The sequence below is a fragment of the Corythoichthys intestinalis genome, chromosome 2 (assembly GCF_030265065.1).
Source record: "Corythoichthys intestinalis isolate RoL2023-P3 chromosome 2, ASM3026506v1, whole genome shotgun sequence".
Lineage (NCBI taxonomy): Eukaryota > Metazoa > Chordata > Actinopteri > Syngnathiformes > Syngnathidae > Corythoichthys > Corythoichthys intestinalis.
The window spans coordinates 54,683,598-54,700,969 of NC_080396.1; the positions used below are offsets into that span (position 1 = coordinate 54,683,598).

The 17,372-nt window shown below is 38.7% G+C and overlaps 1 protein-coding gene across 3 annotated transcripts in view; it reads right to left on the reverse strand.

The window, feature by feature from the left end:
* Positions 1 to 5,629: 5,629 nt before the first annotated feature.
* The window catches only part of ngfa (nerve growth factor a (beta polypeptide)), a 44,787-nt gene continuing 33,044 nt past the window's right edge, over positions 5,630 to 17,372 (reverse strand). For 2 of the 3 annotated variants that reach the window (XM_057830346.1, XM_057830347.1), the window contains exons 2-3: positions 9,567 to 9,688; positions 5,630 to 6,868 (exon numbers count right to left, since the gene is read on the reverse strand). In XM_057830346.1, the coding sequence (XP_057686329.1) occupies positions 6,033 to 6,857 (825 nt within the window). In that variant the 5' untranslated portion in view covers positions 6,858 to 6,868; positions 9,567 to 9,688 and the 3' untranslated portion in view covers positions 5,630 to 6,032. Of the gene's footprint in view, positions 6,869 to 9,566; positions 9,689 to 13,264; positions 13,534 to 17,372 lie in introns of those variants that run through there. The other variant, XM_057830345.1, reaches the window with a different exon arrangement.

Here is a 17,372-nt window from a genome sequence, read left to right on the forward strand (position 1 = left end):
ACTTTCCTATATATGATTTTGAAATTAAGAGTTTTCCAGTAAAATATTGTCTAAAAGTTGTAAAGCAATAAAACAAACAACAAAAATGAATAAAACGAACAATAAAATATTTTTATAACGGTTCAAAATTGTTTTTTGAACAGATCATGTGACTAGCACCTTAGACGGTCATTTTCTTTGCCTAGCCAAAACCACTTGAGGGATATCTAATTTTTTAAAACCTAAGCTTTCAAAAGCGACAAAAACTACTGAGCAAGAACCAAGGTTTGAAAATGTGGACCATGAAACACCAGAGAGCCCTGCTAAAATAGTGAGTGGAGTTTAAATTTGCCCCAATAAAGACACTAATTGTACAACAGAGCCACCACCGGCGTGCGTACCATATTCAATGGATGACGATCTTGGTGAAAATGATAGCGGTCCTAGGCAGCCTGATTTAGAATTCCCCTCAAAAAATATGGGGAACAAAAAAAAAAAAACGCTAATTGTCAACTTATTATTATTATAAATAATCTTATAAGTTAATTTTATTGCTGACACTGCGCTTCGTGGTCATCAACATGTGACCCCCCTTGCCCCAAAAGTCAAACTCCGCCTATGTTCCTATGACCCCCAATGCTATGCCGAATTAATAATTCAAGGGATAATTTTGAGGCTAAATAATCTGACAAATAAAGAAAAGTATAAAAAAAACATTGTTATTGAAATAAAAACACTTACCATGAGGGCGGAAGTCCGGTGACGTAACGAATATGCAAGCCAATCGAGAAGGAGGAGAGAGAGAACAGGCAGCCATACATACACCGTAGCATTAGAGCATAACATAAACAAAACATTTTTGGTGTAATTAAACTGGGCAACATGATTAATGTTCACTTGTAAGCCCAAATGATTCAGATGCACTTTGATACAAAGTTCTATCACCGGAGGCAATAAGGTTGAGCAGCAGATGAGCAGATGGGGGATTCTGCTCATGTGTGATGCCGGTATGCTCCCATGTCTGCCTCACAGTTCTGAGATCAGGGTTCAATCCCATGCTCTGGCTTTTCTGTGTTGAGTTAGCATGTTATTCCCTTTCCTGTGTGGGATTTCTCGGGATTCTCCAGTTTCCTCCCACATCCCCAAAACATACAACGTAGGCTGATTGAACACTGTAAATTATCAATGCATGTCATGGGTGCATGTATGAATAGTTGTCTGTCTGTAGGTGCTTTTTGGTTACACTGGTGTAGAGATTTGGAACAAATTAGATCCTGCAGTGACCAGCTCAGGGTCATTGGCTGTTTTTAAGAGGAGGTATAAACAAATTTTATTAAACAATTATGTTGATGACTCAATCTAACTCTTGGTCATGATAAGAACTGTTCAAAAGGAAAATAAATGGGTGACAACTCAAACCTGTAAACAAAACCAAGTGTACCCAAAACAAAGGAGGGTAAAAAAAAAAAAAAAAAAAAAAAAAAAAGAAAATAACTCAAAGCTAATGCAAACAGAACTCAACCAGACATCAAAAGGACAGATAATCATTTGGCTCTGTAAGTGTACAGACAGTTGACTTTTAATAGTAGTATTGTGACATTCTGTAAAGACATGGAACTGGTCAATTGGTCACTGAGTGCCCTGGACAAGATCTTCTCTACAATGCGATCAGAACCCGGACAACGTGCCTGCCCGGGAAACACTTTCAAGTCTGTGTATATGTAGGATAGCTGGGGAAAATGGCTGCTTCTGTGTCTTACCACACTCGAAGTTGAAGACATCTTTTTGTTGACTGCTGGCTGCGATTCTTCTGCAGGGGCTTGGAGCCCACTTGATTCGTCGGACCATCATTAAAGTGTTGGAAAGCCAAACGAGATCAGTGGAATTGGACACTACTGCGGCCAGCGCTATCGCCGGAGTGCATGCCAGCCTCAACAAGACCAGTGATGACATATTACTGGTGCAGAATGACCTGGCGGGATCCAACACTGCCACAACAAGAATGGTAATGAAAATTACTACGGAGCTGCGCAACCTGGAGATGAATGTTAATCGGAATGCAGCAAGGAATGTAAACCGCGACGAGGATTAAATCGACGAAAGGGGGTGGCGGACACGGCCTGCCATCGGTCCTCAGCTATTCCCTATCTTCTGGATCGAATCAACTGAATGAATTATGAACTAATCTACTGGATTTAATCAACATAACGAGCACATCGCGCGATCGACAAGGACTATTGGGAAAATGAACAATCAAGGGGAGGGAAAAAAAAAACAAAAAACAAAAAAAAAAAACCTTGTCATCTCTACACAATCTGGAATATCAAAAATTGTTATTCGATAATTTCTGCATCCTATGGTATACTGGGGGCGGGACTCAATAAGCTTCGGCTTCTCCCGTCTGCCCTTTTCTTATCGGGTTGAATTAAATGTAAACACATATGACTGTGTATGTTTGTTTGGATTTGTCATGCCTGAAGGGAAAATAAAGAAAGAAAGATTGGCTGGCAACAATTCAGGGAGCATCCCATCTGCTGCCCAAAGTTAGCTCGGATAGACTCCAGCATCCCCGCGACCCTCGTGAGGATAAGCGGCAAGGAAGATGAATGAATGAATATCCCACCTGTCTTACCTGCAATGACTGATCAGTAAGGTGACCAAATGTCCTCTTTCTCCAGGACATTTTGTTCATGCTTCATGCCCTGTCTGATGTGTCCAGGTGTTTTTTTTTTTTTTTTAACTTTTAAATTAATTAAAGATCATGCCTGTTTTTCCTTTGGGGTGTGTGCAAGATAAATTACCAAGAAACATAAGTTATATAGCCTGCAGCACTAATCAGGATTTGGAAACAACAAACAAATGTGGTAACGGTTTCTTGTTATAATTGTGTGGAAAACATCTCTCTTCAGTTGGACAGAAAATAAACTGATGCTTACATATTTCAATATCCTCAGGTTTGGAATTTTTCTTGCAAGTGTGCTCTTTCGTTACTTCTCTTGGTCAGTTGTTGTGTTGTTTTTGATTGCCTTGTCTTTTGCGACAGGCATCTTAAAAATTCCTATTCCCTTTGATCGTCAGCACTGCAGCCAAGGACGGAGAGTTGGCTATTGGCATTCACTTCTTCAGACACTATTTCAGTTAGATTATTTCTAAATCATCTACAACAAAGAATAATCTCATGCAAAATCGAAGTACTGTATGTCTAGTGGCTGCCTGCCATCTATGCATCTGTCACGTCACACACCATAAACCAAAACAAAAGAATTCCTCCTTTAAAGTCCCCCAGGAAATGGAACTGTGCAGGCTATAGGGAATGCTTGGCTAAAAACAAGAAAAAATCCAAACAATGCATTGTGGTATCAGTGCAGTGCGGAAGAATCACGTTATTCATAGTGCACATTTCTTAAATCATGTTTAATTTAAAGAATATCTCGGATATATTGTTGTTAGTTAATGTTATTTGGTGACACGTTATAATAACTATCCGTTTTACTAGTTAATAGATCATTAGTAAACTGTTGATAAATGATTTATTGTTGATTTGTGAAGTATTTGTTAACAATTTGTTAAGCCTTTACAGGGTGTTCCAATAAGGTTGACCCCATTCTAAATGCCCAAGCTAGTTGATGGATCTTAATAAAACTATATACACTTTATGTTGAAGTTTTATTGGTTAAATATACAAAGAAAAGTACAAATATTTGTTGGTTCTATGGCAGATTTTCATAAATGTGCAACATGAGCGCTGCCTGCGAAATGCCTTCTTTTGAAGTGAACGGCATTTCTTAACCTGAAAAGATAGAAATGCCAAACGTTACACACAAAAACTTGAAACATTTCTACACAAACTGTGTTTCAGGTTAAAAACACCCTGTATATGCTTAACAAACTGTTAACAAATACTTCACAAATCAACAATAAGTCATTTATCAACAGTTTACTAATGGTAAAACGGATAGTTATTATAAAGTGTTACCTGCTATTTTACAATAACTACATTAGAATGTGAATGCTGTTTTATTTTAAAACGCAATGTGATGTTTTCTTTTGGAGAAGCCCAATGGAAATGAGGAAGACCCTGGTGCCTTTTGTTATTCCCTGAGCAGTGAACACGGAGTGGGAAGCAGGGAGTACATTGTCAATTGGAATGCAGCTATGAAATGAGTGATGGTGATTTTTATTTTTAACAGAAAGCATGACGCTTGCTTTCCCCCCAGCCATCCATAAATAAGCCCTGGGTTCCAATGTCGTGAAAAAACAGTAATGGTTTATGGTCCAAAAATGATGGTAATACTGTAGTACTGAGGTGAGAGAGTAAACCATCATCTTTGTGCACAGTTGATCTGACTTATCAGTCAGATAAAACTATGTACTGTAGCAAATGGTATCCCATTTGCTACAGTACATAGTTTTATTGTACCCAATAAAAGTATCAAGTAGTGTTGTAACTAGAGGTGTGCGGAATTTCTGATTCTTAGATTATTCGCAATTCGGCCGTGGAAGATTCGAGGACGATTCACAGACATCCAAATACCGATTATTGAAATATGCCAAATAAAGCGGAACTTAAGCACAATCAGCGCGCTTTTCGGGACGCAATGGGGAACGGACAGAGAGTGAACATCATGCTGAACTCATGCCGCTAGATAAAAAAACAATAATACCTGACTAAGGCCGACAACCGCTACAAACTACGCCCACATAATGCTACGGTAGATATCGAATGTTTATAGAACTAGATGCGAAATGACAGACTCGGCGCCGTTAGCACGTGTATAGAAAACTAGATGCGAAAGGACAGACTCGCCGGCGTTAGTAAACAGCCGCCATCTTAAAGCAGTAGACTTCTGTGGAAGGCTTTTGTAGCGAACCTTCCAAGCGAAGCTAATTAGATTTTTATGTAAAACACTCCTAAATCTTCAAAATCTTGACTTGAATCTATCTTTAAATAATGAAACAGTGTTACAACTTTCACATGTCGAAAGTAGACAGAAGGGAAATTATGAAATAACAGGAGCATTTTTAACTTTAACGGTTGATTCCCAACCTTAAATTAACTGAATACAGAATGGGGACTTGAGGATTTTATTTACTGTTTTGAACTGTTAACTTTGTACTGAAATAGTAGTTTATTTTAGCCTGAGAGGAGTTTTGTACAATTTTTGTAACTAATATACGAAACATTAAAAGCAGCTAATAGCTTGGGGGTGGGGCATCAATGATCGATTCATAATCGAATCGTAGCCTCTGAATCGTAATTGTAATCGAATCGTTAGGTGCCCCAGGATTCCCGCCTCTAGTTGTAACGCTCAAATGGGACTTGGTCGAGACCACATTTCGAAGATCTTGGTCTTCTAGGTTTTGATTCCCAAAAGTCTAGGTCTTGTCTCGATCGCTAGCCAATGTGGCGCATGTTGAATATTCAGTCAAGACCAGCACTTCAACTTCATTTATGTGATTTAGGAGTCTTGGTCTTATTTTGCTCTCATCTTTGAGGTCAAAAGTACAACATGAGCGATGGATTTAGAACAAATAGCGCCCATCAAACAGTAACCTGATTATCAGAGTAAAAAAAAAGCCAATAATAAAAGTGTAGAGTTGGTCATTTGCTTTTATCCACCATTCATGTAAAAATTTTGAATGTGCATATTTAAAACTGACAAAACAAACCAGGCAAGGACAGATGTGTTGAATAAATAACATTAAGGACAACAACACAACAACAAAAACAACAATAAAAGCTTGTGTTCATTTTGGGTGTATGTATTTATACATACATACACACACGTATACTGTATAATTTCATATTTTACTGTAAAACACATAAATATAACATGTAGTCCATATCAGGACTTCTTGGACTGAGGTAGGGTGAGGGGCAGGGGCGCCATGGGGCTGGAACAAAGATGCCCTGTACCCATTAGTATTTGTGTGTACTGTATGTGTGGGGGCGGGGACAAGGAATACAGTATTGGCAATAAAGTTGTAGTGGTCGTTTGGGAGATATTGTAGGCTCGGAAAATAGCTGGGCGGGCGGGGGACGACCATCACAATCAGCGTCCCAGTCGGCCCGCCCAAGACTTCCTGCTGAGTACGCACACGCATGCTGCATTAATGCGGATAAAACGCCAAGCTGTCCGTTCCTTGAAGCTAGTGAGGGCGCTCACAAATATGTGTGTGTTGGTGCAATATGAGTTCCAGTGGCGACTATCGATGCCGAGACAGCCCAAATTGCCCGCTTTGGAGCTCTGTTTGCCACCTCGCCCCCCCACCTTTCCTCCCTTTACTGTTCCCGAGCCCCTTCGTGTTGGGGTCCGGCAGGTGGTCTCGTAGAAGAATTGCTTCTTCACCACGTTGTTGATTGTGACATTGGGCAGCACGGTCACCTCATTTCCAGCGATGTCTGTTGCCCGGGTCATGTTGCCCACCCAGGTGTTAATGCTGTCGCACACTGAGTACTCTCCTCTGTGCATTGTGTGCAACCCTGCTCTGCGCCTCACCCGAGTCCCCCTCACTCCTTCAGTGTCATAGCCCTCGCCCTCCAGGGCGTCATGAGAGGGCGGCACTTCACTGAAGACAACTCGTGGTGAGGAACGGTACCGTCTCTTGGAAAAAAGTTTGGGATCCACCACTGGCACGGAGGGATCAGGTATCTGTGAGGGTTCCCGGTGACGCCTCTTGGTCTTGTGGTGGCTGGTCCTGTGAATGTCACCCGCCAGCACCGCAGACTGGCGCTGCTGTCCTAATAGGTGATTGGCTTTTGTCTGCTGTCCTGCTTTGAGGTTGGCATTCCCGGCACACTGGGCCAGTCCACCTCCCATGTTCAGTACAGCCTGGGCACCGATCAGGAGGACCAGGACCAGTGGTGACGACCTCATGGGCACGTGTCCTGAGACCAATGCAGGAAGTTAAAATTATTTCTCAATATTGCTCAATTGAATTCATGACAACTGGATTTGCTTGTTCATAACATTTTTAGCTACCATACTCAGAGGTGGGTAGAGTAACCCAAACTTTTACCTGAAGTAAGAGTAGCGTTACCTCAAAAGAATGTTACTCAAGTAAAATGAAAAGTAGTCATCCCAAGAAACTACTTAAGTGCTAATAAAAAAGTATTTGTTGAAAAGAATACTCATGTAATAAGTTGCTGCTTACAATGACTATTGTTTATTTTTAAACAATTGTATATGTATTTATTGGTGCCAAATAAAAACTGAGCCAGAGCTTTAAATGTGCGCTTTGAGTAATGTTGACGGCAGAACTCTTTGGGAAATAGTAATTTTTTATGGTGCTTTAGAGACACCACGTTGCGTGTGGTCTTGCTCTGTGTGATTGTTATAATGGGGTCATGAAATTATTTGTTGCGATGTCTCATTGGTAAACTGGTAGAGCTGTTGTAGGCATCTCAAGCAAATCTAATACTGAATGTAGATTAAAGAGGAAAAATGTAACCAAAGTAGTGGCGTAAGAGTAGCGTTTCTTCTTCACGAATCTACTCAAGTAAAAGTTAAGAGTATAGTGGGGTAAAACTACTCTTAGAAGTACAGTTTTCCTCAAATAGTTACTCAAGTAAATGTACCACGTTACTTACTACCCACTTCTGCTTATACTATATGATAAATATAAATTGCTGTGCAAGACTGACACTGACTGTTATACTTTAATCTTAATTGTGTCCTGAAGGGTAACTTTTTGTTTGAATATTTTTTGTGTTGCATTCTAGACATCACACAACCATACCACACCCACTTGCAGGTTAAGTAGAGATGTTTGAATGAAGAGGCAGCTCAAGTTGTGCCCCAGAGCATTTTCAGCAAGGAATCCAATGGCCACCAATATACAGATGTCTACTTTGGCTTGGTCATTTAATAAAAAAAAAAAAAAAAAAAAAAAGATTTATTTATTTTATTTATTTATTTACTTTTTTTTATTAGAGCTTACCTTTCTACTGCTGGTATGACTGTCCCCTCAAATAAGCGCATTCGTTCCAATACATTTTTGTTCGTCAAGCAATCGAGCTCCTGAGTCTTTTATTCTGCTCCATACACTCAGCATAGGGTAACATAGAATGTAGTAGTACAGTGGTACCTCTGCTTAAGAACGTCTCTGCATACAGAATTTTTAGGTTAAGACATGCCTCCACGGGAAAATATGGCCTCTTGTTGAGAAAGAAATTTCAGGATGGAGGAAAGTGCAAAAATGCAGTATGGCTGGCACTCGCAGCACCCAGAGTTTACTGAAAGTAATATACTTATAGCCACTCTGCCATTGGCTATTGCCTAACATTCCTGGCATCCAATTGGCTAAGATGGGACCTCTACTGTATGTGTATGTATATGTGTGTATCTCAGCATCCTCTTGATTCGTCTCTCATGTTCCGACAGCTTTACATGAGTGTTTTAACTTTTATTCTTTATTTTTGGTATTTTACATTACGCACAACTCAAAATTTATGTTTATTGCATAATAATCTAATTGTAACAGGTATTTGTTACATGTTTTGATGCATTTTTAGGCATTATAAAAGATTTAATTCAGAATTTTTGGGGGCTTGGAACGGATTAGGGCATTAACATGGGAAACGCGTGTCTACTTGAAGGAATTTTCAAGTTAAAGGGGAAGTTCAGAATTTTTGACATTAGGCTTACTTAATCTTCGAATTAGTGGGGGTTTAATTAGTTGGTGGAGTTGATTTCAACAAATTCTGTGGAGTTAGTTGTTTATTAGTTTCAGGGCTCCAGAGTGGCTAAATCAGAAAAAAAAATTACCTAGACTTCACGACTTGCTTCAATCAGACGTCACTCGACAAAATGCGCTGCCCATCGAAAAGCAGTCAATAATAAAGCTAAAGAAGGCAGTTTACAGTATGGTCTATTTACCTTAGGCGTCATTTTTCCTCCACTATTTGATTGCTTAGGAGAAGCCAGGTTTGCTGGAGGACATCATGTCTTTGGATAGCCCAAAAAAAGAATTGCTTGGAACGCTTTGAGTTCGCAACTGGTACCATCCAAATGGGCTAAGTCCGACTTCCCACCTTCCTTGAATGCAGCATGAGCATGAGTGACCGGCGCACTCCTCTCTATTGTGGTCTATTACACATCTAACCCGAATTAAGCGGTAGATGATGGATGGATGGAAAAATAGTCCTGCAGAAATAGATGAATTACGGCAGTTTGGTGTGAATTCCTTTGGGTATTTCCATGGGTATTTCTAACAATGACCTGCATTTTGAATTTATTTGACTATGTTAGATCTGTAAATATCGTTTTTTATTGGCATGCTAGGAAGGGACCATTGACTCGCATAAGCTTAGCCGCTGAAATTAATAAATAACTAACGAACTGTACAGAATTTGTTGAAATCAACAACACCGACTAATTTAACCCCTGCTAACTAAAAGATTAAGCCTAATGTAAAAAAATCTGAACTTCTACTTTAAGAAACTACTTCCAGAACCAATTCATTTTGTAAATTGGGGTACCACTGTATGTTTTTTTGTTGCACATGAAGAAATGAAACTACAACATATATAATGGTTTTGTCAGTCTTACCATGCAAACAACATTATTTTCACCACAAAGACGCACCTGTGGAATAAGTCCAGTTAAAGTGGGAGCCCACGGTGGACTCTCGAGCCAGACTCAAGTGCAGGCCGGGGCCCTCATGCCTGCCATCTGGACCCCCCTGAACCACAGCTCCAAAACACTTGCTGTTCAGAAGAAAACCAAACAGACAAGTTTAGAATTTCATTATTTAAATCCCAAATATTAAAGCATTTGTAATGTCTGAAAAGCATTGAAGCTAATGATGCCCAATGTGTAGACCTACATTTAAAAATGGGACATATGTTCCAACTCAACCAAGTACAGACTTTAAAGTATAAGAAAAATGCACATAATTGAATTTTCTATGTCTCTGTATACCAAAACAAACAAAACACTTGTCACAGCTTTGTATGCCATTGTCAAAAAAGGAATCACAAATGAGAAAATATTATTATATTCATTAGGTGGAGATTAACATAAAAGGGTTGCTATATATTTATTATACTTCTCAATTCACACACACACGGCACAATCTTTGCATATCCCTTTTTGCTTCAAGAAACTGTTTGCCTCTCAGAACTTAGGTTTGTCATCCATTTGAATGCTTGACATCTCCCATTGATTGCCTTATTAGATGTCACAAATACACTCATACCCATTACATTAGATACAGCGCACTTACGCTCTTTGTGGGATCTGACATAAATGCTGAGTCCATAACTGTTCTGGCATAAAAGAAAAAGAATCCTCAGTATTAAAAAAAAAAAAAAAAAAAAAAAAAATCATATGTCGGGTAGTGATTCCAGCATGACTTGCACCGTTTTTATCACCTCTGCATTTCCAATAAATTTTCAAAAATTCCTCTTTTAACTGTCTCACATCTCTTTTACACAAGGGGGCATAAGAACCTTGTACAAACACCATCATTTATATCCCACAAAGCCAAAAGCCATCCATTTCATATCACATTTTTCATTGGAGATAGCATTGTCATCTCACGAAAAATTCCACCCTGTGCATCTCCACATGTACATAACAGAAACTACCCCTGCTCAAGCCTCACAACCAAAATAAATATCCTGGAACGATCGTGAAATGATAATGACTTTGTCTCAATTTACTAACAAACGTACATATGTGTGTGTATACTGACGTACTTTCTTCTTAATCCAGAATGATTCATTTTGTTCCTGCCACTATAAGGCGTAGGCATATATAGGTGGGGCAAAAATATATTATTGGGATGAATTAGAGTAAACTGGAATATTCCCCAAGGCACACATGCTGAATACCAAAACTAGAAAAAAAACAAAAACAAAAGAAACTATTTTTTTTACTATGTCTATATTCCTAAATATCAAATAATAGTATTATGTGAGATATTGTCTGAGGAACCACTGTTTTAGCTTTAATAAGGCTGTATACACAACACACATGCACACACACGCATACAATGGAGCACAAATGGGGCTGCTCCAAACACGCAGTGGGTTGATTGATCCAGGCTGACGTGCAGCTCCCTCTGTTATAACAAAAAAAAAAAAAAAAAAAAAAAAAAAAACATCCTGAGTTAAGAGACTTCTAATGTTAAAAATATGTGGCTTGTGTTTAAAGCCGTTGGAGTGAGTTCAAATGCTGCTGTGGGAGCACAGAGGTCAGTGTGGTTTGGAGAGCACCTCTGATTTAGAGAATTCATTCCTCACTCCATCGTTGGGCTGTTTCTGTGACTCTGGCACACACACACACACACACACACACATGCAGTAAAGACATAACAAATGCGGTATCCGCTACCACACATGCACAAACAACCTCGAGAGATGCTCCTGAGGTTTTAAGATTTCCGGAACGGGAGTTTGGCTTTGCTCCCGATGCTCTTTGCTTGGTTTTATTGTTTGTTGAAACAAAACAGATTCACCGCGGAAATAGTTCTCTTACTGTGATTTAAAAGGTAACATTTCAAACACAATTACTGCATACTCAATACACCTGGAACAGAAAACAACTCAAAATGGTCCATCTAATGAGTTTTTCTTACATTCAACATGACAATATAATCATGCGGAACCGATAAAGCTGAGACAGAATGGTGTTTGTGGATTTGTTTGGGTAGTGTTTTCAAGAAAAACACAAAGTAAAGTCTTGCTCCTATGTACTATTCCAATAACAAAGGCACTTCAGAAACATATTTGAAAACATCTCACTAGCGACAAACACACCATGCTTCACATTACATTAATACAGTCCAGCATAAACAAAGCAGTTAGTCAATATGGCTTTTATGAGTCATACCTTCTAAGGTCCTTAAATTGGTACCATAGAGGATGTTTATGACATTGTGTCCCTTCTCCCTTACTGTAAATCAGGACCTTTTGCTGTGAGTCACGTATCAATGTCTACCATCAATGGATAGTTCTGTGCAAGGGCGTACGTAGGTTTGCATAGGGATGGTAGGGACATAACACTACCAACTTTTCAGGATGCGGAAATTGTCCCCACCAACCTTTAACCAGCTTTATATGCATTATATAATGAGTTCTGTTATACAGGTTGATTGTCTTCGAATATGTTGTAAGGATAGAATTGACCCTACCATTATTAAGTGAATTATTTTCATTATGTTCAAACTTACATTTATCCCTTTTCACTTGCTGAATGCGCCGCCCCCCCCCCCCCCCCCCGAAAGCACATTTGATTGGCTGATGATTTGACCCACCCCTGACAGACACAAACATGCTCACACTCACAAAGCCCTGACAGAAATTCATGTCGACAACATGCCGCTTCCTCTGCCCTCTTCGAACAATGGGACATTGGGACATTAGAAGTTTTTTTTGGCTAGCAGCAGCCACTGTAAGTAATTTAAAAGGACGCCAATGTTACGGAAGTGGGAAACACACATTTTTCTACCGAAAGTCCAACCTGCACTTGCAAAATTCAAGTAGGTAGCTGAGAGAAGAGAGAAGTGTCCGTCTATTTATGTTTTCTACTGTTAACGTTAATTAAACTGTGAGAAATGAATTGAACTCTGCTGGAAACTATAGAACCAGAAAAGCAAGAAGTTGCTTAGAGAGAGATGGGTGCTGCCTCACTTCATATGTTGGTCACACAACACAACATAATCATAATTAACTATGAATATAAGATTTTTTTTTTTTTTTTTTGATGTCACGAGCTACCCACACTAGCGTTTCGATCGACTGGTCGATCGTGATTGACGTAATGAGCACCCCAGATTTAGCATATCAAATTAATTAGGTTCATATTCGTGAGAAATGTAGCCCTGACGCCCGTTCACCCAATCTGTTTGGTCTTATTAATATCCCATCCCGAGCAAAAAGATTACATGCAGGTTATGCTGTAATGTCGCCCTTACAAATGTTGAGACCAAACATATGCCCTTGGTTTCGTGCATCATGTTTTTGTCAAGACAACGCATAACGAAAGAAGACGTATTGTACAGTCATGTTGCTGTTTGTTCATGACCTGCAAAAACATTCAATAAGGAACAAATTACTAGGCCCCAATAATGGAGTTCAGTCAAGTTTGACACATACTGACTAAGTTGAATGAGGTAATGATGACAAATTCTCATTTGTTTTGTTGGTTCGGTGCTTGTTTGACATTTGCATCCCGCAAAATGTCCGAATGTTTTTGAGGTCAAGGGCATGATAAAATCCACTGTCATCATGAACGTTTCTAAAGAAACTTGTCAACAGCTTACTCGAGTAAACACATACCTCACGTTGGCGGGTGTCGACAGCAGCCCCGGATAATCAGACGGCGTGAAAGCAAGGCTGACAGTCGACATGAAAGTGCGAGGAAATGGAGAGGAAGTTAAATGTTTTCCCAGTGTCTCTCATCAAACGGGTTCAAAGCACTTCCTCCTTCTGTCTTCCACTGGAAATTATTATTTGGGTGATGATTGCCAGGTCGACACACCCGCTTTCACATCCACACACTCTGGGACAATACATCTTTCTATCAGTCATGGATATTGCATAACTATTTCAAAGACGAGTTCGTATTCATTCTGGGGTTAATGGCATACTCACATTTACTTTACAGTGATGAGGAACTCTTATGTGTAATCCAAACTGAATTTCTAACTGTATTCGAAATCTCTCCTTGATGGAAAAAAATCTAGAAAAATCTAAAATCTAAAAAAAAGTTTAGACGGGTCACCCCTTTGAAATTAATGTCACACCCTTGGGCGTTATTTTATTTTGACTAAATTCTTGTGATTTTGTCCAAAAAATGGCTTTTCCTTTGAAGTGTGATTACTTAGTCATTTCTGAATATTTTTTCACTTTCAACAACTCAAAATGTTCAGTGCCATCAGACCTATCTACACAAATAAAGTTTTTTATTTTTTTTATTTTTCAATGCCCCCTATGGACAATAATAGTAGCATTATCCGAATAGCAAAACTAATTATGCTGTATATATATAAAAAACAAAAGTCTAATTTGAATATTACATATCACATAGTTAGAGGCTTGAATAAGTCCACAAGTCATAACAACCGATTTTTTTATGCATGCCCAGTTTTTACACATTTGCAGTTTTCTCATTTACACTAAACTCTTGTGATTTTGTCCAAAAAATGGCTTTTCCTTTGAAATGTGATAACCAAGTCATTTCTGAATATTTTTTCACTTTCAACCACTCAAAATGTTCAGTGGCATCAGACCTATCTACACATATATAGTTTTTTATATTTTTTATTTTTTAATGCCCCCTATGGACAATAATAGCAGCATTATCCTAATAGCAAAAGTAACTATGCTGTATATATATAAAAAACTAAAGTCTAATTTGAATATTCCATATGACATAGTTAGAGGCTTGAATAAGTCCACAAGTCATAACAACCGATTTTTTTATGCATGCCCAGTTTTTACACATTTGCAGTTTTCTCATTTACTCTAAACTCTTGTGATTTTGTCCAAAAAATGGCTTTTTCTTTGAAATGTGATAACTAAGTCATTTCTGAATATTTGTTCACTTTCAACCACTCAAAATGTTCAGTGGCATCAGACCAATCTACACATGTATAGTTTTTTATATATTTTATTTTTTTTTGCCTCCTATGGACAATAATAGCAGCATTATCCTAATAGCAAAACTAACTATGCTATATAGGGTATACATAAATCAAACTAAAGTATTTTATGTTCCATAATTACATCATTGGATAAGTAAAAGTCGTAACAATAGATTTTTTAAGAACAAGACTGTGACAAAGTGACAACAACTGATTTGATGATAGAATTTATGTTAACAATTTTACAAAACATATATATATAACAGTTAACATAATAACAATATACAGAATTCATGATGTGCACTTTGAGATTTGTTTTTTAAATGTAAAGTGCATTATAAATAAAATGTATTATTATTTATTATGATGTTCGAAGCCCGAAGTGGCTTTGTGCAAAGGCCACATTGTTTGCGCTTGGACGGGGGTCCAGCTCGCTGCTCTCCCAAGCCTTCGGCAAAAGGCGGTGGTTCCCGTTTTAGAACTTCTGGCCGAATTAGATCCTTGCCAAGTTCCTCAAGAAATAGTCGGCGCTTGTAGCTTTTCTTCACGTTCCACTCAGGGTAGATCTCCGTGAACAGCACAAATGCGCTGAAGGACGAAATGTCCAGCATGTGAAAAAACATTGGTCACCTGAGTGCGCGCCGGCGGCAGGAGTATGTGGCACAGGCCTGCAAATCACAAGCACGCACAACAATAACAGCTTTGATCTTTGATCAGCTTTTACAAGACTAACCTAGATATGCAAAACATGTGCTTACTCACTTTCGTCATCGCCTCGATCGCCGTCATTTTCGGCATGCACCTCAACGTGGTCATGTCCGTGCCCCCGCCTTCTGCTCCCCGCTTTCATCTCCGTCATTATGTTGTCATCCATTTCCCATTTCTCGTCAACAAAGTCGTCCTCCTCCGGCATCGAAAGTCCGGAAGAATTTCTTCAATGTCTTCTGGGTTCGCCGAAGAAGCGTCCGAACGAAGGTCATCGTCGGAATCAGGATTTTCTAACACCATCCGAATCGTGTTCTGCAGTGAAATACTTCTCGTCGCCATCGATCACAGTTGTGTTGGAAGAAATGCAAAATGGTGATTCTCGCGAGAACAAATACTCCCAAAATGCCCAGAACCAATGAGAGTAAAGAAATTCAAACACCCAACCAATAAGAGTTGAAATTCTAACGACAACAATAAACATGTGTTTTTTTGTTTTGGTTTTTTTGCATTTCCGGGAAGTACCGGTTTATTGTCTCGTGCACACGTGCAAAATTGCAAATATGCATGCCCAAATAGACTGAAAGTGAGCTCAGACACATAATGCCAACCATTTTTATCGCATTAATTTTTTACTAATCTGTATTGAGTTTCGCAAGCAAATTCATGTATTGGCCTATGGCTCCAACTAGTGACTTTTGGGTGACAACACACAAATTCCTCTTTTTGCATGTTTTTGACTCGCCAAAGAAGCGATTGCATCAATAATCACGGAAAATGCATTATAACACATCAGGTTTACAGCATATCAAAAATCATGATTTATAATGGGACTCAATGAGCCAAAAAATGGCAAAATAACAAGAGTTTAGTGCAAATCTTCCCAGCCTGTTTGCAATAAGTTAGAAATTCACGGATGGTGCCATTTCGAACTTCTACATGATTTAGTATCCTGCAGGAAATATCAGCTCCCTAGTGTATTTTTTCAAATGCTTTTTTTCCTTTTAAACACAGAAAAAAACGAAAAAAGCCAAAAAATGGACAAATAGCACCCAGGGGATTAATACACAGTGGTCATACGGTTCTTATCATGCTAAATTTTGTCATGCCACGTCAACGCAACATTAGGTAAACATCTCCCAGTGTTTTTAAATTATTATTATTTTTTTTAATATATGATATTTTCTATATATGATTTTAAAATTAAGAGTTTTCCGGTAAAATATTGTCTATAACAGTTGTGAAGCAATAAAACAACAAAAATGAATGAAATGAACAAAACATTTTTTTTACAATGGGTCAAAATTATATTTCAAACAGATCATGTGACTAGCACCTTAGACGGTCATTTGCTTTGCTTAGCCAAAACCACCCGAGGACCGAAGAGGCAAGATGGATATATGTAATTTTTTTAAACCTTAGCTGTCAAAAGCGGCAAGGATTGAAAATGTGGACCATTTAACGCCAGAGAGCTCCGCCAAAATGGTGAACGGAGTTTCAATTTGCCCCACTAAAAAAATTAATTGTACAACAGAGCCACGACTGGTGTCTTGCCAATGTAGTTACTCCCGTCAAAAATTGTATCCCCTGGCCGCGGGAGCGCACACACTCACATTAGTTATGAGTTATGTCGACTTGAACAATTAATTGAAGCCAGAAAAGAACTACAGTCATATATTTTGGGCATCGACGTTTATTAAATTTGAGAAACTCCATACAGGACTTGAATTACAGTAATAACAGTTATAGGTCATCCTACAAATAAAATTGTAAAACATTGCTTTTTTTTTTTTTTTTTTTTTTTAATGTTCAGTATGTATGTTACGTTATACGACAGAAAATAAACCTTTTTTTTTTTTTTTTGAATGGATGAGCAATGTTTTAAGATGTTTTAGATAACTACATCGCCAAAACACGGAAATCAAGCAAATAAGGGCAGCGCAGTGGCTCCGCCAAGGGGATACAATTATTGACGGGGGTAACTACATTGGCACGACACCGGCAGGTGTACCATATTTCATGGATTCTTGGCGAAAAGTATAGCTGTCCTAAGCAGCCTGATTTAGAATTCAAGTATGATGGGAAACAAAAAAAAA